This window comes from Taeniopygia guttata, chromosome 1A, assembly GCF_048771995.1.
Source record: "Taeniopygia guttata chromosome 1A, bTaeGut7.mat, whole genome shotgun sequence".
NCBI lineage: Eukaryota > Metazoa > Chordata > Aves > Passeriformes > Estrildidae > Taeniopygia > Taeniopygia guttata.
In genome coordinates, this window is record NC_133025.1 from 45,576,304 (window position 1) to 45,595,046 (window position 18,743).

An 18,743-nucleotide genomic window follows, 5' to 3' on the forward strand; every position below is an offset into this window, starting at 1 on the left:
CTTTCTTCCCGTTACTGTCTCTCCTTACAACTTCATTATCTTCCCTCAAAATTTTCATTTAGATAGTCTTCACTGGTTTCTAAAGATCAGCTTGCAGAATTCTGTACTCAGTCATTACTTACAAATTGTGTGCTGTTTTCAATGCTACTAAAAGACAACATCTTGAAAACACATTACTGCAGTTTTTCTGAAACAAAACTTTTTACACTGAATATATGATTATGATCAGTCTTTGAAGTCAACATTTACTTTCAAGAATGCTACATAATATAATTTTATTTGACAAATATTGCAGTGAAGGGGTCTTCTGAGAATCTTCTCTTCTCACTTTTTCCACTGTTGAATTTAAACTCCATGGCCAAAAATAAAGGACCAATAAAAAGATCTCACTAGGATACAATGTAGATACACTGCACGTAAGGAAATACATCTCCAGCCAGTGAACCTTATGCTCTGCTGTTCTGAAAGTGTCTTCCCTAACCAAGGAAATACATTTTTGTTAAACCCTACGTTTTTCATATTCTTCTTCAGCAGACCTTGTACGTTTCCATAAATTTTTCAGTGACTAGTATTATAGTAGACCTTGTATATTTCCATAAAATTTTCAATGAATAGATATACAGTAATATCTCACTTCCTATGATCACTTTTGAAAGGCATGAAAAAATGCCCTTATTTATCTTCGTTTTTTTCTGATTCTAAATGTGACTACATGCAATAGGCTTTTGTTAAAAAGAAGCAGTACAAGATTTACACACAAAATTTTGAGGTCACAGGACACTTGTTCCCTTCTTTCCATGTGCTGCAGACCATATCAAATTGTCTAAATTAGTAACAGAAAGAGGACTGCTCTTTTATTAGTTTGCATTTGTAAGAGTATTAAAGAAACAGCTCGTATAGCGACCCCTTCAAGCCACAAAAATGTTGCCACTGCATTCGTCATAACCCAGTTAACTTATAAAAGAAAAAAACCCAGCAGTAACAATCAGACTGATAGAATAAGTTCCTAGAAGACAGAAAAAGCATAGAAGCTACCAGCACTTAGGTTTTGCACTGATTCTAAAATAATTACATTTATTAATGAGATGCTGTCCTAACAGAGCTACCTAAATAGCTTTACATGAGTCCATAGATACTGGAGACAATTCTACCTATTCCTCTAAATTAAAGTCTCTTGACTTTATTGTATTATTATTTTCTCATTATTGTATTCCTCAAAATATCTACCCTGAAGATCATTATGATTCACAGACATGAAACTTAAAAAAAAAAAAAAGTACCTCTTTCTTTAGAATGGATATCATCACATATATGTAGGTCCAAGTGGGAAATTACTAAGTGATAAGAAGTTTCCTTAACATCAAAATCATTAAATAATTTTACTATTGCATCGTTTTGATCAGGTGCTGCTGTTGTCTGGTGAGCTTTCACCTGCTGGGAGCTGGGTGCAGGGGCAGAGATCTGAAAAAATATTTAGTCAATCACATAAATTTATAATGTTTATTGTTTCTTTCAAGCATATGTCTCTTTACGCAAAACAGGCATTTGAAAAATCTGCATTATATGCATTCCCCCTTGGATCATTACTGAGATTTAAGTGTACTCTTTTAGAATAAAGCTGAGTTAATAGATGTGTGCACTGTACTGCACTGCCAGGGCACCCCCCCATTCTCCTCATTCCTCCCACTTCCTTACACCCCATCACTCACAGCACTGGTATTTTTCTAACTTTTGTTGCAAGCTGTTCAGGGAACTAACAGTGGGGTCCTTTCTGCTTATTTAGTTCCTCAAGCTACATCATGATAGGGTTGAACATGAGTCAGTGCCAGTGATAGAGAAGAGGTGAGATGCAAGTACAGGGCATTGAAGAATCAGAACCTCCCTGCTCAAGAGCAGGTAACCATGCTATTGTTAAATCTTCACATCACAGCATAAGGCATCAGGGCCAGCAAAAGAACTGAACTCCCTGTTACAGTACATTGGCTTTACTCTAAGATATTCTCTACAACTGACTGTACTCAGTAATCAATCATGTTTTATTTTATAGCACTTATCTTCTATAAGTGTACTTATCCTCCTTCTTCACAGACAAGAAAAGGTGCCTCCCCTCAACCCTCACAAAGTCCTGCTGGTCTAGCGTGCACTATGTGCTGAAGAATACCAAAATTTACATGCAGCATCAACAGCACAGATATGCCAGCAGAAATATATTTAAAGTAGAATTGGTTTTCACTATATATTCCAACAAGAGCTGCATGAAGGTAAACTCTTAATAAAAGCTAATTTTTCAGTAATATGAGAACAAGCTGGACAAGCACTTTAAATCATTATAGTAAGCATATCTACCCCCACATTAAGGTTACTTTAATGTGTCTTAATTATTTAAACTCATAACCATAAAATATTTGGAGAACAAATTTACTGAACAGTCAATAAAGAGTTAAGTAAATACAGAAGTCTAAACACTCTGCACATGAATAAAGAAATAGAACTACTTTTATTTTCTGCAGTTAACATCAGTACACAAAATCTTGCAAAATAAAGACCATTTTCAACTATGATTAATTCCCAGTATAATTTAAGATATACAGCTGAATGAAAATGAGTAACTGAACATTCTCTAAAACAAATTAACACAACTAACCACACTGTGTTGTGCTGTAGAACACCTGATAATGATATAGTGAGACAATCAATTCTCATACCTGGGCTGTTTCAGAAGCTAGGCTTTTCCTCTGTTCTGCTGATTTCTCTATGGCTTCACTAAGAGATTTGGCATACTGCACCATGGCTTTCAATTGGGAATCAGTCAAAACCCACAGCAAATCATCCAGAATCAGAACCAGTTTGGATGCCACAACATTACAATCTTTTAACTGTAAAATAAAAATTTAAAGAAGTTGAACTAAGTACTTCTATTTCTTATATTAAATACATAGGGTAAAGAAAAGCTTTGTGCAAAAAGCAATAATAAACATTTTTTATTTTAAATTTGATTCCTCTTATTAACTAAGAAGTCCCTAAGACACAGTATATTTATGCTTCACTCTATGTATTTGGCATGCATCAGATATTAAACTGCTGCATTTCTCTAAATGTAAGTAATGTAAATATTACCAGAATCTAGAGAGATAAAACAATGAGCATCATCATAAACAAAACTCTGCAGATCAAACTATCTTATTAATGGGACCTATATAAAGTCTTCATTTTCAAAATTTGCCTGTAGTATTTCTTGTAAACTCTACAGTCTTACCAGTTACATGTTATTATAAATGTAGCTCAGGGAATTCTACATTCAATATGGCCTAAATTTAAAACCATTACTATGTACATGTATGCATTAAGAGCATGAGTTACAAATTAAAAAATAAAATAAGACTTCAAATATTCAAGTTTACCCTTCTTTTAAGTGTGACCCTAATTTTTGATTGGTTAGTAATCAGTCGAACTGGAGCACTCATTATTTCATGCTTAGAACTCTGGATTGCATCAGCTTCTATTCTGATCATCTGCCAGTTGATTTCTTTAAAAGTCAAAACCTTTAAAGACAGAAAAAAAGAGAAAAACACCTTGATGCAATATGACATTTATTTGCACCTAATCCTGTGCATGTGCATGTATACATCTGTACATATGTACACAAAAACTCACAGGAGCTATACAGACAAGAACAAATATAACTCACTTGTTATTCCACCTAAAGGTGTCATGAAGCCCTCACCCAGCTTGTCACAGAAATATTAAGCTACTTCCAATCAGGCTGAGGTAACAAGAAGCATTTAAAATATTCAGAAAAAAATAAAGGTCACAGTTACTGCATAGTAGGCTGCTTTTAGGAGAGGAAAAAAAATATTGTGTAGTTTAGTTTCAAAATGTTAAATAAGGAAAGAGCAGGGAGGGAAGCAAAGCTACAGGATAGGAGAGGTTTTTTTGGAGTGTTTTATCTCAATTAGAAGAGAAAGTTAAACATTGAGCACATTTCATGCCATGCTGATCCCACAAGCTCTGAATCTACTACATGGATTTCTAGGAGACACAGCAAGCAAATGTCAGAATAACAATAACACAAGAGCATCAAGTACAGCTGGATGCTGAAAATCAAATACAGAAAAATCAGCAACTGTCCAACAGGAACATCATGGAAAACATCAAATGAACAGGACATCAGTAGGGAAAACCAGTAATTCTAGTTTACCTAAAATTCCTTCCTACATGATTTGGATGATGGGATCAAGTCCCCTCAGGAAGTTCACAGACAACACTAAGCTGAGAGAGTGTTGATCTGCTGGAGGGTAGGAAGGCACTGAAGAGGGATCTGGGCAGTTTGGATTGACGGGCCAAGGGCAATTTTATGATGTTCAACAAGGCCAGGTGCCAGGTCCTGCACTTGGGTCACAACAACCGCAGGCAGTGTCACAGGCTGGGGGCAGAGTGACCGTTCAGTTCTGGGCCCCTCACTTCAGCACAGACATGGAGGTGGCTGGAGCGTGTCCAGAGAAGGTGAAGGGTCTGGAGCACAAGTCTTATGAGGAGCATCTGAGGGAGATAGGTATGTTTAGCCTGGAGAAAAGGAGGCTCAGAAGTGACCTTACTGCTCCCTACAACTGCCTGAGGGGAGATTGCACAAAGATGGGGGTTGGTCTCTTCTCCCAGGCAGGAGACAAGACTAGCAACAGAACAAGAGGAAATGGCCTCAAGCTGCACCAGAGGAGGTTAAAGTAGGGACATGATGAAGAATTTATTTACTAGAAGGGTGGTTAAGCATTGGAATGGACTGCCTAGGGCAGTGTTAAGAGTCACCATCCCTGGAGAGTTTCAAGAAATGACTGAACACAGTACTTAGTGCTATGGTTTGCTGGGCACGGTGACATTTGGTCAAAAATTGTACTCAATGATCTTGCAGGTCTTTTCCCACCTTAATTATTCTGTGATTCTATGATTACTCTCTGAAGAAACAAGGATCAGCCATGAGTAAAGACCAAGACAGAAGAATTTTTTTGGTATCCGACTTATTCTTCATGTGTCATTCTCCTCTTGTCAATTTGAAAATCTTACAGCCTATGTCCTGAGAACATACACAGAGACTTAAGTAAAACATACCCAGTGTGTCTGGAAAGGAGGTACACTCCGTAAAGTGAGCGAGATGGAAAGTACAGTGCAAAGCATCCTGAAACACTTTTTGCAGAAAAGCAGAGTACATATCTCCTCATACAGGAGATGCAGTGTGATCAAAAGATTCTAAAAGTATTCTAAGGAGATTCCTTATTGTATTAACAATGTAGCTACAGTGCAAAGCTAAATAATTATGCTCTAAATATATGGTTCGGCACATGTTATCTTCAAAGTACAGCATTGGTTTTGGTTTTTCACCTTTTCCTACAATTTGCTGTTAACAAATCATTCACTGTAATATCTGGAAATTTGTTTCTAGTATTAATTGCACTAAAAGGAACACTCTCCCAAGGAAAACTCTGTTCTGACAGGTCAACTGCTCAGAATCAAATTGTTCCTAAAAACCACAAAATCAAAAAATCTGCCAATACTAAACTCCATCTAGTCAAACTTTAATTCTTCCCATTCAGACTTCATTAACATGGGAGCATAAGCATACAGATAAATTGTAGGAAAGGAAAACCGTCAGAAAAAGTTTTCAACTTCTTACTTATGTGGTATTTTTAACTGATATTCTCCTGAGGTTTCTTTCCCGACATAAAAATCAACTACCAGACTCCTTAACTCTGGAGTAAGCTGGCCAGATGTATGATGCTAAAACAAATCTCCTTGAATACAACGTTTAGAATCAACCTTGCACTCAGTATACATTTAACTTTGTTTAGCCGGGAGAAGGCAAATGAACGGTGTATATCAAACTAGCACTTCCATGTGCTATTCTCTGGGACAGTAGAAACATATACACTTTACTGCTATTACTTTGTTATATATACACATGATTTAGGTATTCCAAGAAAATAATTGCAGAAGAACTTGATTAAATTTCATTTTAAATTGCTGTATTAAAAGAAAGAAAAATTCTTATCAGGCAAACCCTCACAAGCAAACAAATAAGGCAAACCCTCACAAGCAAACAAATAACTAGTTAAAACTTTTAAAATATAATTTCTGTTGTTGTTGTTGCTATTATTATTACTACTACTAATAACAACAACAACAAAACCAGCACAACCTCTTATCCTTCCATATTTAATACATCGTTCTTTGTTCTTTCAGTACTCTTCAAGTCTGGCTCAGTTTGCATTTTAGAATAGTCATTCACTTGGAGAATGTAGGAGGGAAACCATACACCTGCCTGCTCTGGTCTTTGTTCTTGCCTAAGCATCCACATTGGCCATTTGATCTGACTCACAGCCACCATTTTTACATATTTGTGCTCCTAAAGGACAACTGAAATTACTGAGCACAGAACATCTCCATTCCCAGTAACGGTATGTTCTCTACCCCGTAAAAGGTTGCAGTTCAACTTCCTACTTTACCACAAAAACAAGGGAAAAAAGTAAGTAAAAGGTATTATTTACCTCTCCACGTTGAGCTTCTTGTATTCTGGTAAATCTAAGGTCAGCATGTTCCCAGTTTGCATTTACACTGTATATTCTCAGCTGGGAAAGTTCAAATGAAGCATTAAAGGCTTTTGCACCAATCCGTATTATAATGGAGTTCACAGAAACAGAAATGCCTTCTACCACTTTTTCAGCAAAGCCATATTCACTAAAAAGTGAAATGCCAACATATTAAATATAAACCAAGTGAAAGGGCACAAAATTAAACAGATTAAATAAATTATGAAACAGATGTTAAAATAAATGAAGTTACTAACATATTCTACAGTTAACAACTTTTGCTCAATATACTTGATCTAGTTTACAATAATTTTCACTCTGTGATCCTCATCTCTACATAATTAAAGAGCTTATATTTGACTAAAATAAATCTACACAAAGTATAACAGTTAATACAATCTTTTGATGTTAAATTACATAGATGTATGTATTATGTTATAAATACATAGAAAAAGCAGTCTACATCGTTATGCAGAAAGCTTACTCTTCTTTATGCATACATAAGGAGTAATTCATGTTAAATTAATTACTTGACAATTCCAGTCCAGTTAGTATTTATGTCTATAAGCCAAATTATTTTGTCCATTAAAAATAATAACTTTCAGATATTCAAAAGAGTATAAAGTATTTGCATTATTTGATTCTATGAAGAAAGGCATCCTAAATGGTGGTTACACTTCTACAGCAAATAAACATCCATTCGAGTATTAAAAAATATTAGGCTGTTGTAAATAATTTTAAAATAAAAATTTTATACATTTTGAATGTTTTAAATTAGTGTATGGAAAATTGATCATTAAATATTATTTTAACATCTAAAAAATTCTGTCTTTTTGTTTTATTGGGTTTTTTCTGCTTATTTAAAAAAAAAAACCAAAACTTGTGTGGTTTGTCATTCCTTTTCCTTTTTCAAATTTCATTCTACACAAAATCTCTGTGGCTGTGGTTTTCAAACTATGCTTTAGGAGACACAGAGGCCCATGGACTACCTCTACACATTGCATAGATGTTACCACAAAAAAAAATATTGTATCATCAAATTTATTTCTCTGTATATAGGTCCCTATGGCCATGGAAAAATGTTTTGAGTTCCATGTAAAGGAAATTACTGGGGTGTAGAGAGACAAAAATCACTGATGTAATGCTGTGTTGTCCCACCAAATTGCTTAAGTTTTGGGCTACACAGTGTACATGAAATCTCTCAGTAAGAATCAGCTGATTATTATTATATTAAGGAAATAGAACTTTAAAATACTGCTCTAACAAACAACCCTTAAAACTGTTTAGACAAAACAAATAAAAAAGAAAAATTTTTAAAACCCACATAAACATTATATGTATTTTCCCAAATGGATGAAGGCAAGATATCATTCATTTTTAAAAATCTTAGTATCAATTAAACTCAGTAAATATCTGACATAGCAGCTCCACCCATATGAAACGTACCTTGCAAGCTCTATATCTAGTTCACATCTTCTCTCAAGGCTTGGGTCTGAATAGCTCCATTACCACTACACTACTTCACATACAAGCAATGAAATAAAATTTTGGAGGAGATGGAAATGGCAGGCTGCAACCCTATATACTTCTGAAAATTTGCAGTCAATCTGTTTTATATAATACCAAACCTTTTTTTGACCAATTACATGTAAGTACCATCACTGACCTCTGCCCGGATGCAGTTGCTATAGGAGAGGGTCCATTGGGGGCACGTGGCTCTTCACATGTGCTCATTTCCATTACAACTTTATCCAAGGACTTGAAAAACAAAACAAAGCAAAAAAACATTGGAGACCCTAGAGGTAACAAAGTAAATAGATGACATATAAAGAACTTGAGAACTTTTTCTGAAATATACATAAGACATTTCCTACCATGTCAATTTTTACACAAACGTTTGTAATGCACTAGAATTATCTTTTTTAAACTTTTTTTTTTTTGTGGGTTCTAACACACATACCCAATCAAATACTGTATAATGAAATTCTTGATCCCTGAATATTATTTATCCAAAACATACATTTTCAAAAATCACATTTCAAAATGGACATGCTTTAATGTGTAGTTATCTGAATTTTCTTTCTATATGGCTGTTCTTTTAATGAAATACTTAATTCAAAGCACAGCAGTTAAGATTTTTTTCCCTGTCTAATTATAAATTTCTACCACCCCTTCTGAATTCCCTCATTTATGGTCTTAGGTCAGAAAAACACCAAAAACCCCTTTGTCCTCAATTTTAGATTTTTCATTATTCAACCTGCCTTAGCTACTAGATTGTTATGATATTGTGTTAATCATGCTTGTTGTCATAATCTGCTTACACAACATTTTTCTGTGCTAATCTTATCCATGAAAACCTGACTACAACCAAAAAATTAATGAACTGCCTAGTCTGGATTTATTTATCCTTCACTTTAAGCATCAAGTATTTTGATGCTTAAAGGGAAGCAATGGCTGCTAACAGTAGATTTGGACATATTAAAATTGTTTTTTAGCTGTCTCAATGATATCGTGCCTTGAAAACAACAGAGAATAAAAATCAAGAAAAACCCAATCCTTTGGTTTGAGGATGATGGGGGGAAGCCAAGATTTCTCCTAGTTATCCTAACAGTTTTGGATGTTTGACTACTCTTTTAAAAATTCCCTTTACTATATGACTACTGCACAGAACAGTAGGACACAGATTCAAGGGGATTGCACGGTATAAAAAAGAGGTAATGAAGAATGCCTGGATACAGATCTATGTCTTTTCTCACTGGCAACTTCTGTACTTGGATAGAGTAAAAACTGCTGCAGATCATCCTTGGGGCCCAAAATCACTCCTGAAAACTATCCTATTTATCATATAAAACCAGAACTGGGTCATGAACAAACAGCGTGTCACTATGTCAACAGACTGATTCTCACAAAGGACAACTCAGCACAGTGAAAGTCCCTTTGGCTAGACAAGTGGGTTCTAGTTATCCAGTAAGCTGTGCTAAAAGAGGATGCTATTTCAACTTAATTCAAGTCTCAGGAGCAAAAGTATCCCCTCTCCTGATCCCTGCCAAAATACCAGAAGCTCAGTGATGTAATGAATGGCTGAGGTTCAGCACTTGGGCAACTGAATTCACTTTCCTTTAGAAATCAAAAAGGCTGTTGTACAATCTAGCATTGAATAGTGAACTTATGTTACATATTTAATGCACTTGCTCAAGGACACCTTTATTTAAAAAAGGTTACTTTGAAAGTTATCTTAGCCTCAAAGGATGTTAATGTAAGTTCAACAGGAGCAAAGCAAACAGCACCTTGCTACCACAGGTCAAAGTGTGCCATGTTTAAGAATAGCAGAGCTTAAACCCATTTCCTAATTTGGCAGTTGCATCTCACAGCCAAGAGGTTGAATCATCCCACCTTGGCAATACCAGACTTTAAGCTCTGGGCGTCAGGAAGAAGCAGTACAGACATAAATACATTCCAACTGGGTCATTAGCAAGTGCATCAATAATTTAAAACAACATGTCTTTCCCAAGTCTGATTCAGAATGTAGGAATTACAAGCACATTCACTGCAAGACTGGGAAACATGACAGCTAAAGGAATACTCACTCTTATGCAAATGCAATTGAGAAAGTTTGCTAGCCATCAAATAAATTACTTCTGGTGTTACCACAATTGTTAGTATATTTAAAAATAAAGAACAAAGGAAAGCAAATGCAAGAACTAATGTGACTTCTAATTGTTGTTGAGTCCTATTTACACATTTTACTCTCTATTTATATCCAGGCTGAACCCTATGTGGTTACAAAAACCCTATAAATGCTATGTGTGTCAAACATGCTATAGCTGAGATCACTATGTAAAGTACAGACATAGAACTCAAAGTCCCAGAAAAGACAGCTCCAAAAGAAAGGCAGGAACTTGTAAAAGGGGTTGGTTGGACAAATAACTACCCTTCAGATAAACCCAAATTAACATGCAAAGACTAAAAAGGTGACAGAAATGAGCTAACGATCAAACACTACAGTGATTACATTGAAGCCACAGATTAAGAAAATAAACCTACCAAGGAAAACATTAAGGCATTTTGCCTTGATCTGCTGCTACCCAGAGGACACTTAGTAAAGGCCTGTTAATATTTCAGTTACTTCTAGAATCACATCAAGAGAACTATATAAATATTTGATATAGATTCTGCTACACACAGTATATTTCAGAACTCACCAAAGAGATGGGATGTGTTTTCAATTTTGTCCATGGTATCTGCAAGAGAAAACACTACTCTAAAGCAAATTAAATATTAAAAAATACAGTAAAATAAATCACACAGAATGTGTTTTAGGCATGCAAATTATATTTCTAACTTCTGAACTCAGCATAATAGTACTTTCAAAATATTAAGCTCATCTGAACATACTATATAGTAACTTTATGCACACACTAGGTGTTAAAAACTTTGAACTTCAAAATTTACTTATCACTGAGCAGAAAAACAGAGGAACAAAGTAGAATCTGTCTCTTTAACCGTGGGTTGTCAAGCATCAGAAAAAGCATCACTGCCTTACACATTATTTCCTTTAAAAGGAAAGAAAAGATACATTTCCTTTGTTGACCTACAACTGATTGTATGCCTGTAACAAAACATCAAGTTCATTGTATTTAGAAAAATCAGGACAATCTCTCATAGTCGGAAAAAAAAATCAAAGAAAGAACACCAAAAAAACCATAAACAAACCCTACCAAAAATCTAAGGAGCTGTTAATGTTTAACCAAATTGTAACTTCAGTCAAGTACAAGCCATACTTCATTTCTTAATCCCACGTTCATAAAATGTGATACAGCTGATATTCATTGTTTCAATTATTAGCAGCCACAATGACTAAAAATGCAGCATCTACTAGAGTTACTGTGTTTCCCATATTTGCCACAGACATCAGAAGCACTCTGAAAGGTGTTTTTGGAAACAGGAACAGAACAAGAGGGAAAGCAATAAATGAAGAGGAGTGAAGAGAGAACACACAGAAAATTAAAATTATGATAAACTAAGTACCACAGACAAATATAAACTTTTACTTCTGCCACATTTTCAAAACATGCAGGAATGAATTCTACTTAGGAAGGAAAAAAATTAAAAGTAATTACTCTTATTTTCATTATTTCCAGATGTATTTTATGTCATCACATAAGAAACAAAAAATAAAGAAGAAATTTTTGTTAATAAAATCTTGGTTGTTCTTTAAAATTTTATCAAGCACTTATCACAATCTCCTACTAATACAAAGTTGCTTGAAAGTTTACAAAAACAAAATGAAAAGAAAAAAGATTTGGTTTATTACCATTCCAGAACAATAAAACACTCACCCGAATGGATGCTTTATTACAAAACACCTTGTTTATAGCCAGCCATGTTGGAAGATCCAGCATGTTCTGGAGTACCTCTTGATCCAACTCTAAATTGGTCAGCTGACCTTCCCCCTTTAATGTGCTCAGGTTGATCTTGTCAGGTGACAGATTTTTGGTGAACCTAAAAACAAACACAGCTTAAGTAAATACATATAAAACAATCAAAGTTATCCTGCATATCAGTGACAATTTAACTTAAAGCAATGGTCTGGGTGTGAAGAAATCTTTGATAAATTTCACTCAGGAAAGAAATGGTATGATAGAATTGATTTGTCTCTCTATTTTTTTTCATCCCATTAGCTCAATTTATAAATATATAAACAAAAATATATTGTGAGATATCTTCTAATTTTTCTGTCACCCAGAATAACAAATGAACCTTGACTCATACTATTGAACTATTTATTAGAATTTAATCTGTTTCAGTCTTTAATTTTTTTAAAGGAGAAAAAATCCCAAACCCCTAAAATTACTGTTATAAGCAGTATTTTTTTATATATACAGTTAAAATCTTGCAATAAAAAACTTTTATTTACAATATTAATTAGATTCAGCCATTGAATCTAATGACAAATTAGAAATACACATACACACACATAGCAGCATGAGGTATATATTGGATGAAAACTTAAAAGCCCAAAATGATATCCATATGGTAAATGTGTCACTATTTAAAAGTGTACATATAAATTACTTTATATTTCAAATGCACTAGGATTTGCTGATAAAATAAAACAATCTGTGTGACTGTGTCAAATGGTACTCCGCATCCTTGTGAGACAATATGACAGAGCCCATGGGTTCTCTACCTTCAAACCAACAGCTGTAGCACTGTATCTACCATAAGCTAAGAACTTTTACCACACTTTCAATCTGCCATGAAAAATTGTTTCTGTTCATGAACTATTCTGCTTAGAATAGTTTTCTAAGATTAGGTAGTAGAAAATACTGCTGTTGGCAATACGCTTCGTGACTTTTCCCACCATAATCTCCTTGTGCTGCCATTCTCCAGGCAGGGAGCAAAGGGGTTTGTCTGTCCTCAATGATGGAATATCACCCTGCAGCAATGCCTCAGGAGGTGCAATTCCAGCACTTCCTTTCCATTCAAGAGAGCAACTTCTAACTGAACTACAAGGTCCTCATTGGGTGTGATACTGGAGGAGATGGTAGAAGAAGATGAAGAGGGTCGGCAAGCTTTTCCTCTTAAGAGTTTGCAAGTACACCTTAAAACAGAGAAGGCATTTTTTGAGTTCAACTCCCCAACTCCATTCCTCCATTCCCAGGATGGTTAGCTTTGAATATACATTTACATAGCCTGACAAAATACAAGTATTTGCAAATAATACTAGATATATTTCTTATGACAGAAGTGCTGCAGTTGTTATTGTATTGCTTACAGTCATAAATTATCCACAAGCAATGAGATTTAATCAGTAAATAATAGTTTCATAATTTTAGTACTAAAAATATATTGAAATAAGGCTATTGATAAATGCATTTTCCTTGGCAACTAATGTACTTCAAAATGATCTGTTTAGAAACATTATGAGGGGAATAAAGGACTTGAATTATTTTGTTTTCTGGTTACCCTTTTTTCTTACTTCCAACAGGAAAGAATAATGAGAAGAGCTAAATATCCTTCCTCATTAAAATAACCTATCAATAACTGCAAAATATAAAACTTCCTATCTCAGAAACTATTGCAAAGTCTCATCTGACTCAGGTAGTACAAAATTCCTAGAAGATAAAAAGCAGCCATTGAGTGTTTTCAGTCACCTGGTATTACCTCTCACTCTTGACTTTCTACGTAAGGGTCAACATAAGAATTACAAACTGGTGTCATTTTAAAGTCACATTAACACAGCAAATGCAAAACTATTCTGCCATTACACACACACAGGTACACACAAGTCTCCTGAGATTCATGCTCTGTGAAAGAAGTCGCCCTCAGAGTTCCCTGTCGTTCAGCCACCCCAGAAATGCCTATCAGCTTGGAGAGAGATCTAAGTATGATCTTGGGTCACAGCTGCAGACACATCACAGTGAAACACACAGGACCTACAGAAAGAAGTTTTCAAATTTCAGAGCAAGAAAGACACCAAAATACCCTTAAGGAGGAGAATGGCAACATTTTTGCGTTACTTTCAATATCCTTCAAACAAACAAAACAGAAGCCAGTTTCTCTCAACAGGGAGCAGAAAGACGGAAAAAAATTCAAGAAGGACCATCACTTTTTCTGTATAGATTTTTTTTAATTCTTCCAAGAGTGTTGCTTTGAATTCATTTCTTCTCTTGCAGTCAGTGAAAGGGAAAGTGCTCCAAGTACTGCTTCATTCAGAAGAGACAGACATAAGAGGATCTCTGCCTGTTAAGACTGTACCCTTCATGTCAAAAGTCATGGAAGGAAACTCTCAACAGGTGAGCTGTGAGAAGATATTCTTAGCATAATTGTTTTCACAATTGAGTCTCAGTTTTACAAACTACACTTCCTTTCTCAAAACATATCTGAGGTTTGAATTACTATGTCATTTCAATACAGCTTTAATATTGAATTTCATAAGTAGAATAATGCTGTAAATATTTACAGTTTAAATGCAAGAATCCAGAAATATGAATTTGTCAATATCACAAGCTGCCTGACATAGCTCCTTTGGGTACATCTACACACAGATGCACTAAATATTCCTATGCAGTTACAGATAGATGGTTCAACCTCAATTTACAAAGTACAGACTAAGAGTTTTGTGAAAAGCATAAAAGACTGTACAGTAACAGTGCAGTATTAAAGAGGAGTAAGTTACAATCAATGTATTTTGTCAGGACCACAACAGTTCTTTCCGTTCGTTCCCTCTAAAATAACACCGACATAAAAGATGCATTTATTTCCTTGCCTAAAATATTTATTTTCTAGGGGTTTTTTGGTAACACCACAGGCTTTGAGCTCCACCATGGTGGCAGAGAAGATGGTCAAGAAGTTGAAAACCAAAAAAACCCCAAAACAGGCAGAGAAGATGGGAAAACACTTTTATGAAGCCACAAGCTTATGGTTTGTTCACAGAAGGCCACAAACCACATGAAGCTTAGAGCAATGCTCTGGAGCAAATACCAGGTGCCTTGTCAAGTTTGACAACAGAAACTCCAACCTGCGGATTTAGTAGAGAAAAAAGAGAAGTTTGGATCACATTTGGAGACAGATTCTCAGCTGTTTTGCACATCTCCTGAATATAGAACTGTTTTCCCCAGGTCTACCAGGCCTTCTCTCCTTTTTAAATAAAAATTCCTCAGTGATATGACTCTAAAGGTATTCTCTAATCATGACAAATTATTAAATCACAGTATGTGCCACAAGTTTTGCTTATCTCCTTGTTATGAACTCAAACTGCTTAAACAACAAGCTTTGAAAAAGGGAAGCATGACCTGCTATGCACTGGCAACTTGGATCAATATCAGAACAGCAGAAATGGAACACGAAGAGAACTTTTTTTTTTACTGTTTCACCTGGCTGAACCATGTTATTTGATCACTAAGGAATATTACACTATTTCTAAAACAATAAAAATGGTCTTTTTCAATTGAGTTTCTCAGGAAGATGTTTCCTTCCCATGACTCTAAGTAACAGAATGGAGGGGATCTACCACCATTCAGCTCACTATACCACTTCAAACTTTAGGACTTCAAGTATAGAAGAGGAATAGAACTAACTCTGTCAAATTTCCCACAGGAAAAAAAGTGTTGGGATCAACAGTGTATACTGTTACAATTGAGTTCCTCTCATCCAGCGTAACACCACAAACCCTAGCTGATTTTAAGTAACTGGCTCCATCAAGTACACCCCTCACACTATATGTGACACCCAACTGGCACCCTCTTACACCCTCCAACATCAATTTGTACACAAGAAAGGTATCACTCCTTTACCTATCAGTATTGTGGCCACTCCACACAAGTGCCTACATGCTTTATCTAATCTCACCTCAAACATATGCAGAATTATCAGGTATGCACTTGGTGTCTGAGTGCAAGATGGAGAGCCCTCCATGGCCTGTAGGATGTCCAGCACGGAGAGGATCTGCATCACCTGCTGCAAAGCACTTTGTGAAAGTGCTCATAGGCCAACCCTCTGAAGCAGAACAGGGCATTTCCTTGTTTACCCAGCCTGGACCTACTGCTCTCGGGCTGGTCATGAGTTATAGCACACTGGACAAATCCAAAATAGCACCTACAACCCTACAACTTCAAGTGGGACTTTTCAGGCTACTATACAAGACCTCAAGCACCTAACAGTTATTATGCTTTTTGCCCTATCATAGTCTAAGGACTAAACTTCCTTTCCAGGGAAATCACTAATTAATCGGCCCAACAAGCAACCCGTATTTGTGCAACACATCTGGAGCAGTGTCACACCACCAGGAGCCCTGAATAATACATCTGTTTTGCTGATACTTTCCAAATAATTGCTTCCATTTCATCACAACATAGAAGGACTTCAGGAAAAATTCTCACTCCAGGTGACTTCCTAAAGACATCTTAGCATACTCCTACTTGCTTCAAGACCTGTTACACTTTCTCAAATACTCAAATCCTCACCAAGTACATCATGCTTTCCCTAGTTAATTCTGTAATAACACATATAGGAAATTATTTTGTTTTCATTTAGAAAAGCTCTATTGCTTGCTTTTTGGGTACAGGCAGAAACTGAGACAGCTGCTGTCACCAATGGTTATTATCTAATTATGTGTCATGAAGCAGATCTGCGCAGACACAGCCAAGCACTGTGCATAAATGAGGAGCTTGCACTGCACAAATGATAATCATGTTGCAAGTAAAACACTGCTCAAGCAATTTACCTTTCATTGATGATAAACCCTCACACAAACCAATATTAATCTTTTCTATTACATGAGTCTTTTCACATCAAGCAGAGAAAAGGCCAATATGATCAAACCCAAATAAATTTATTCAAACATGACTATACATGTCATGCATTAATGATACATTGAGTACAAGATAATATAAAATCCTGAATATATCAAACAATATGTGGCAATGTATCTACAACTTCCCCATTGCAGGCAGCAAAAAAACTACCTTAATTTGCTTATACTTGATAACTATTAAATACCACTTAAAATACAATGTTCTGTATCTAATGCAAAAAAAAGCCATTTGATGAAAAATAACTTCAGAAATTTAAATCAGGAAATAATGATATAGTGTAAAAGCATAACAATACCTGCTTTTTTGAAATGGTATCATTTATTTATATGACATTAGCAGGTATCTTTTTTTAATACTAATTGATCAGATCTCACAACAAAATAATATCTTTTGATATTAACTACAATAATTATTTTCATTTTAAAAAAACAAAATCAGTCACTTTCTTCTGTAAACTAGTTAAAGAGCTGACTGATCCTTCAAGTATGTCAATACAGACCTAATACACAACAAGTAATGAAAAGGAATTAAGTAGATGCATATAATAAACAGTAAACGTCATACAGCCTAAAGATATTGGGAAATACGCAGATTACATTTAGAAAATACACATCAAGCTATATTTATAATGGGATTGCTGATTTAGTTCACAACCCCAAATTTAGTTTAAGACTTACAAAAATCCCAAAGAATCCAAAACACACAGCTGCATACAAACAATTTTTTTTTTGCATAATTTTAAATTACAAAAAGAAATAGTAGTGGAAACCCTAGTAACATTTTATAGAGCTCACTTCACTCCTGAATTTATAGAAATACACACCACCTCTTACATTTACTCTACAAAGGTGGGAGAGGGAAAGTTACCTGAGGGCAAGGTATTCAGACATAAGGCCCCTATTCCTGGTGAAAGCAAGTGGTCAGTTGCCACGGCTTCTGAGAAGCTTCTGGTACTCATTTTGGTAGTAAGGATATTCACAGCAAACCAATCTCCACCAGAGCCAGCTGGGATCGCTGCAGGGAACGGGACACAGGGGACACACAAGGGATCAAGTTCAAAGGGAAGAAGGAGTGATACAATAATGTAAGAGAGTTTTAGCTGAAGATAACTGCAGTTACAACAGTTTGTTACACATCATGACACTACAGAGTTAAAAAGGAAACAGACCTGTGTAAAACACTAGATTCCTGGGAGAGTATCCCTTTCTGCCCGATACTACAGTACTGGAGTCCTGTTTATATAAACAGCTTATGAAAAAAATTTAATCATGCAGAAAATATCTATATAATGTAGCCAAGTCGTTTCAGAGATACTCAGTAAATACATTTGGGAAATGAGGAAGAAGATAGCCCAAAGATGCAGCATAGAAGGGTTTTATTTCATTTTAAAATGAGAGACAACTTTTCAGTTTTGTTTTGCCTAGCCTGAGATTTCTCACATTATTTGCTCCTATTTACAGTGTCTCAACCTCAGCTATTCAAAATTCACACTAAAGAAACCTGACTCTCTAGAGATGTAAGGGAATGGGACTTCTGAATTTGTTTTTGCATTTGGGATGGTGCTACAAAGACCTCCACACATTTGATGGTCTCATTTTGCAGGCTATGAAATTTTAGTACAATAAGCTCCTCAAAAAAAGTTCTCTACTAACTGTCTTCATTTCAAAGAGGTACCTTGGCTTAAATATAATTCATTTCTACACTTTCACCCTTTTGGGTGCAACAAAACCCAAACATTTGTACAATGACCTTGCTAGGCAATTTGTTGGGATATCAGAGCAGAATTTAAGAGATTTATCACTAAAGCGAATAACAGATACCTAGTTACAAATTATTATTCTTCTCA

At 35.4% G+C, this 18,743-nt stretch overlaps 1 protein-coding gene across 3 annotated transcripts in view; it reads right to left on the bottom strand.

The window, feature by feature from the left end:
- Positions 1–18,743, bottom strand: part of BLTP3B (bridge-like lipid transfer protein family member 3B) — a 47,389-nt gene that overhangs the window by 22,202 nt on the left and 6,444 nt on the right. For 2 of the 3 annotated variants that reach the window (XM_012569113.5, XM_072923257.1), the window contains exons 2-8: positions 11,918–12,080; positions 10,781–10,819; positions 8,245–8,336; positions 6,537–6,726; positions 3,402–3,542; positions 2,706–2,876; positions 1,281–1,461 (exon numbers count right to left, since the gene is read on the bottom strand). In XM_012569113.5, the coding sequence (XP_012424567.3) occupies positions 1,281–1,461; positions 2,706–2,876; positions 3,402–3,542; positions 6,537–6,726; positions 8,245–8,336; positions 10,781–10,819; positions 11,918–12,080 (977 nt within the window). Of the gene's footprint in view, positions 1–1,280; positions 1,462–2,705; positions 2,877–3,401; positions 3,543–6,536; positions 6,727–8,244; positions 8,337–10,780; positions 10,820–11,917; positions 12,081–17,764; positions 17,912–18,743 lie in introns of all 3 variants that reach the window. The other variant, XM_072923256.1, reaches the window with a different exon arrangement.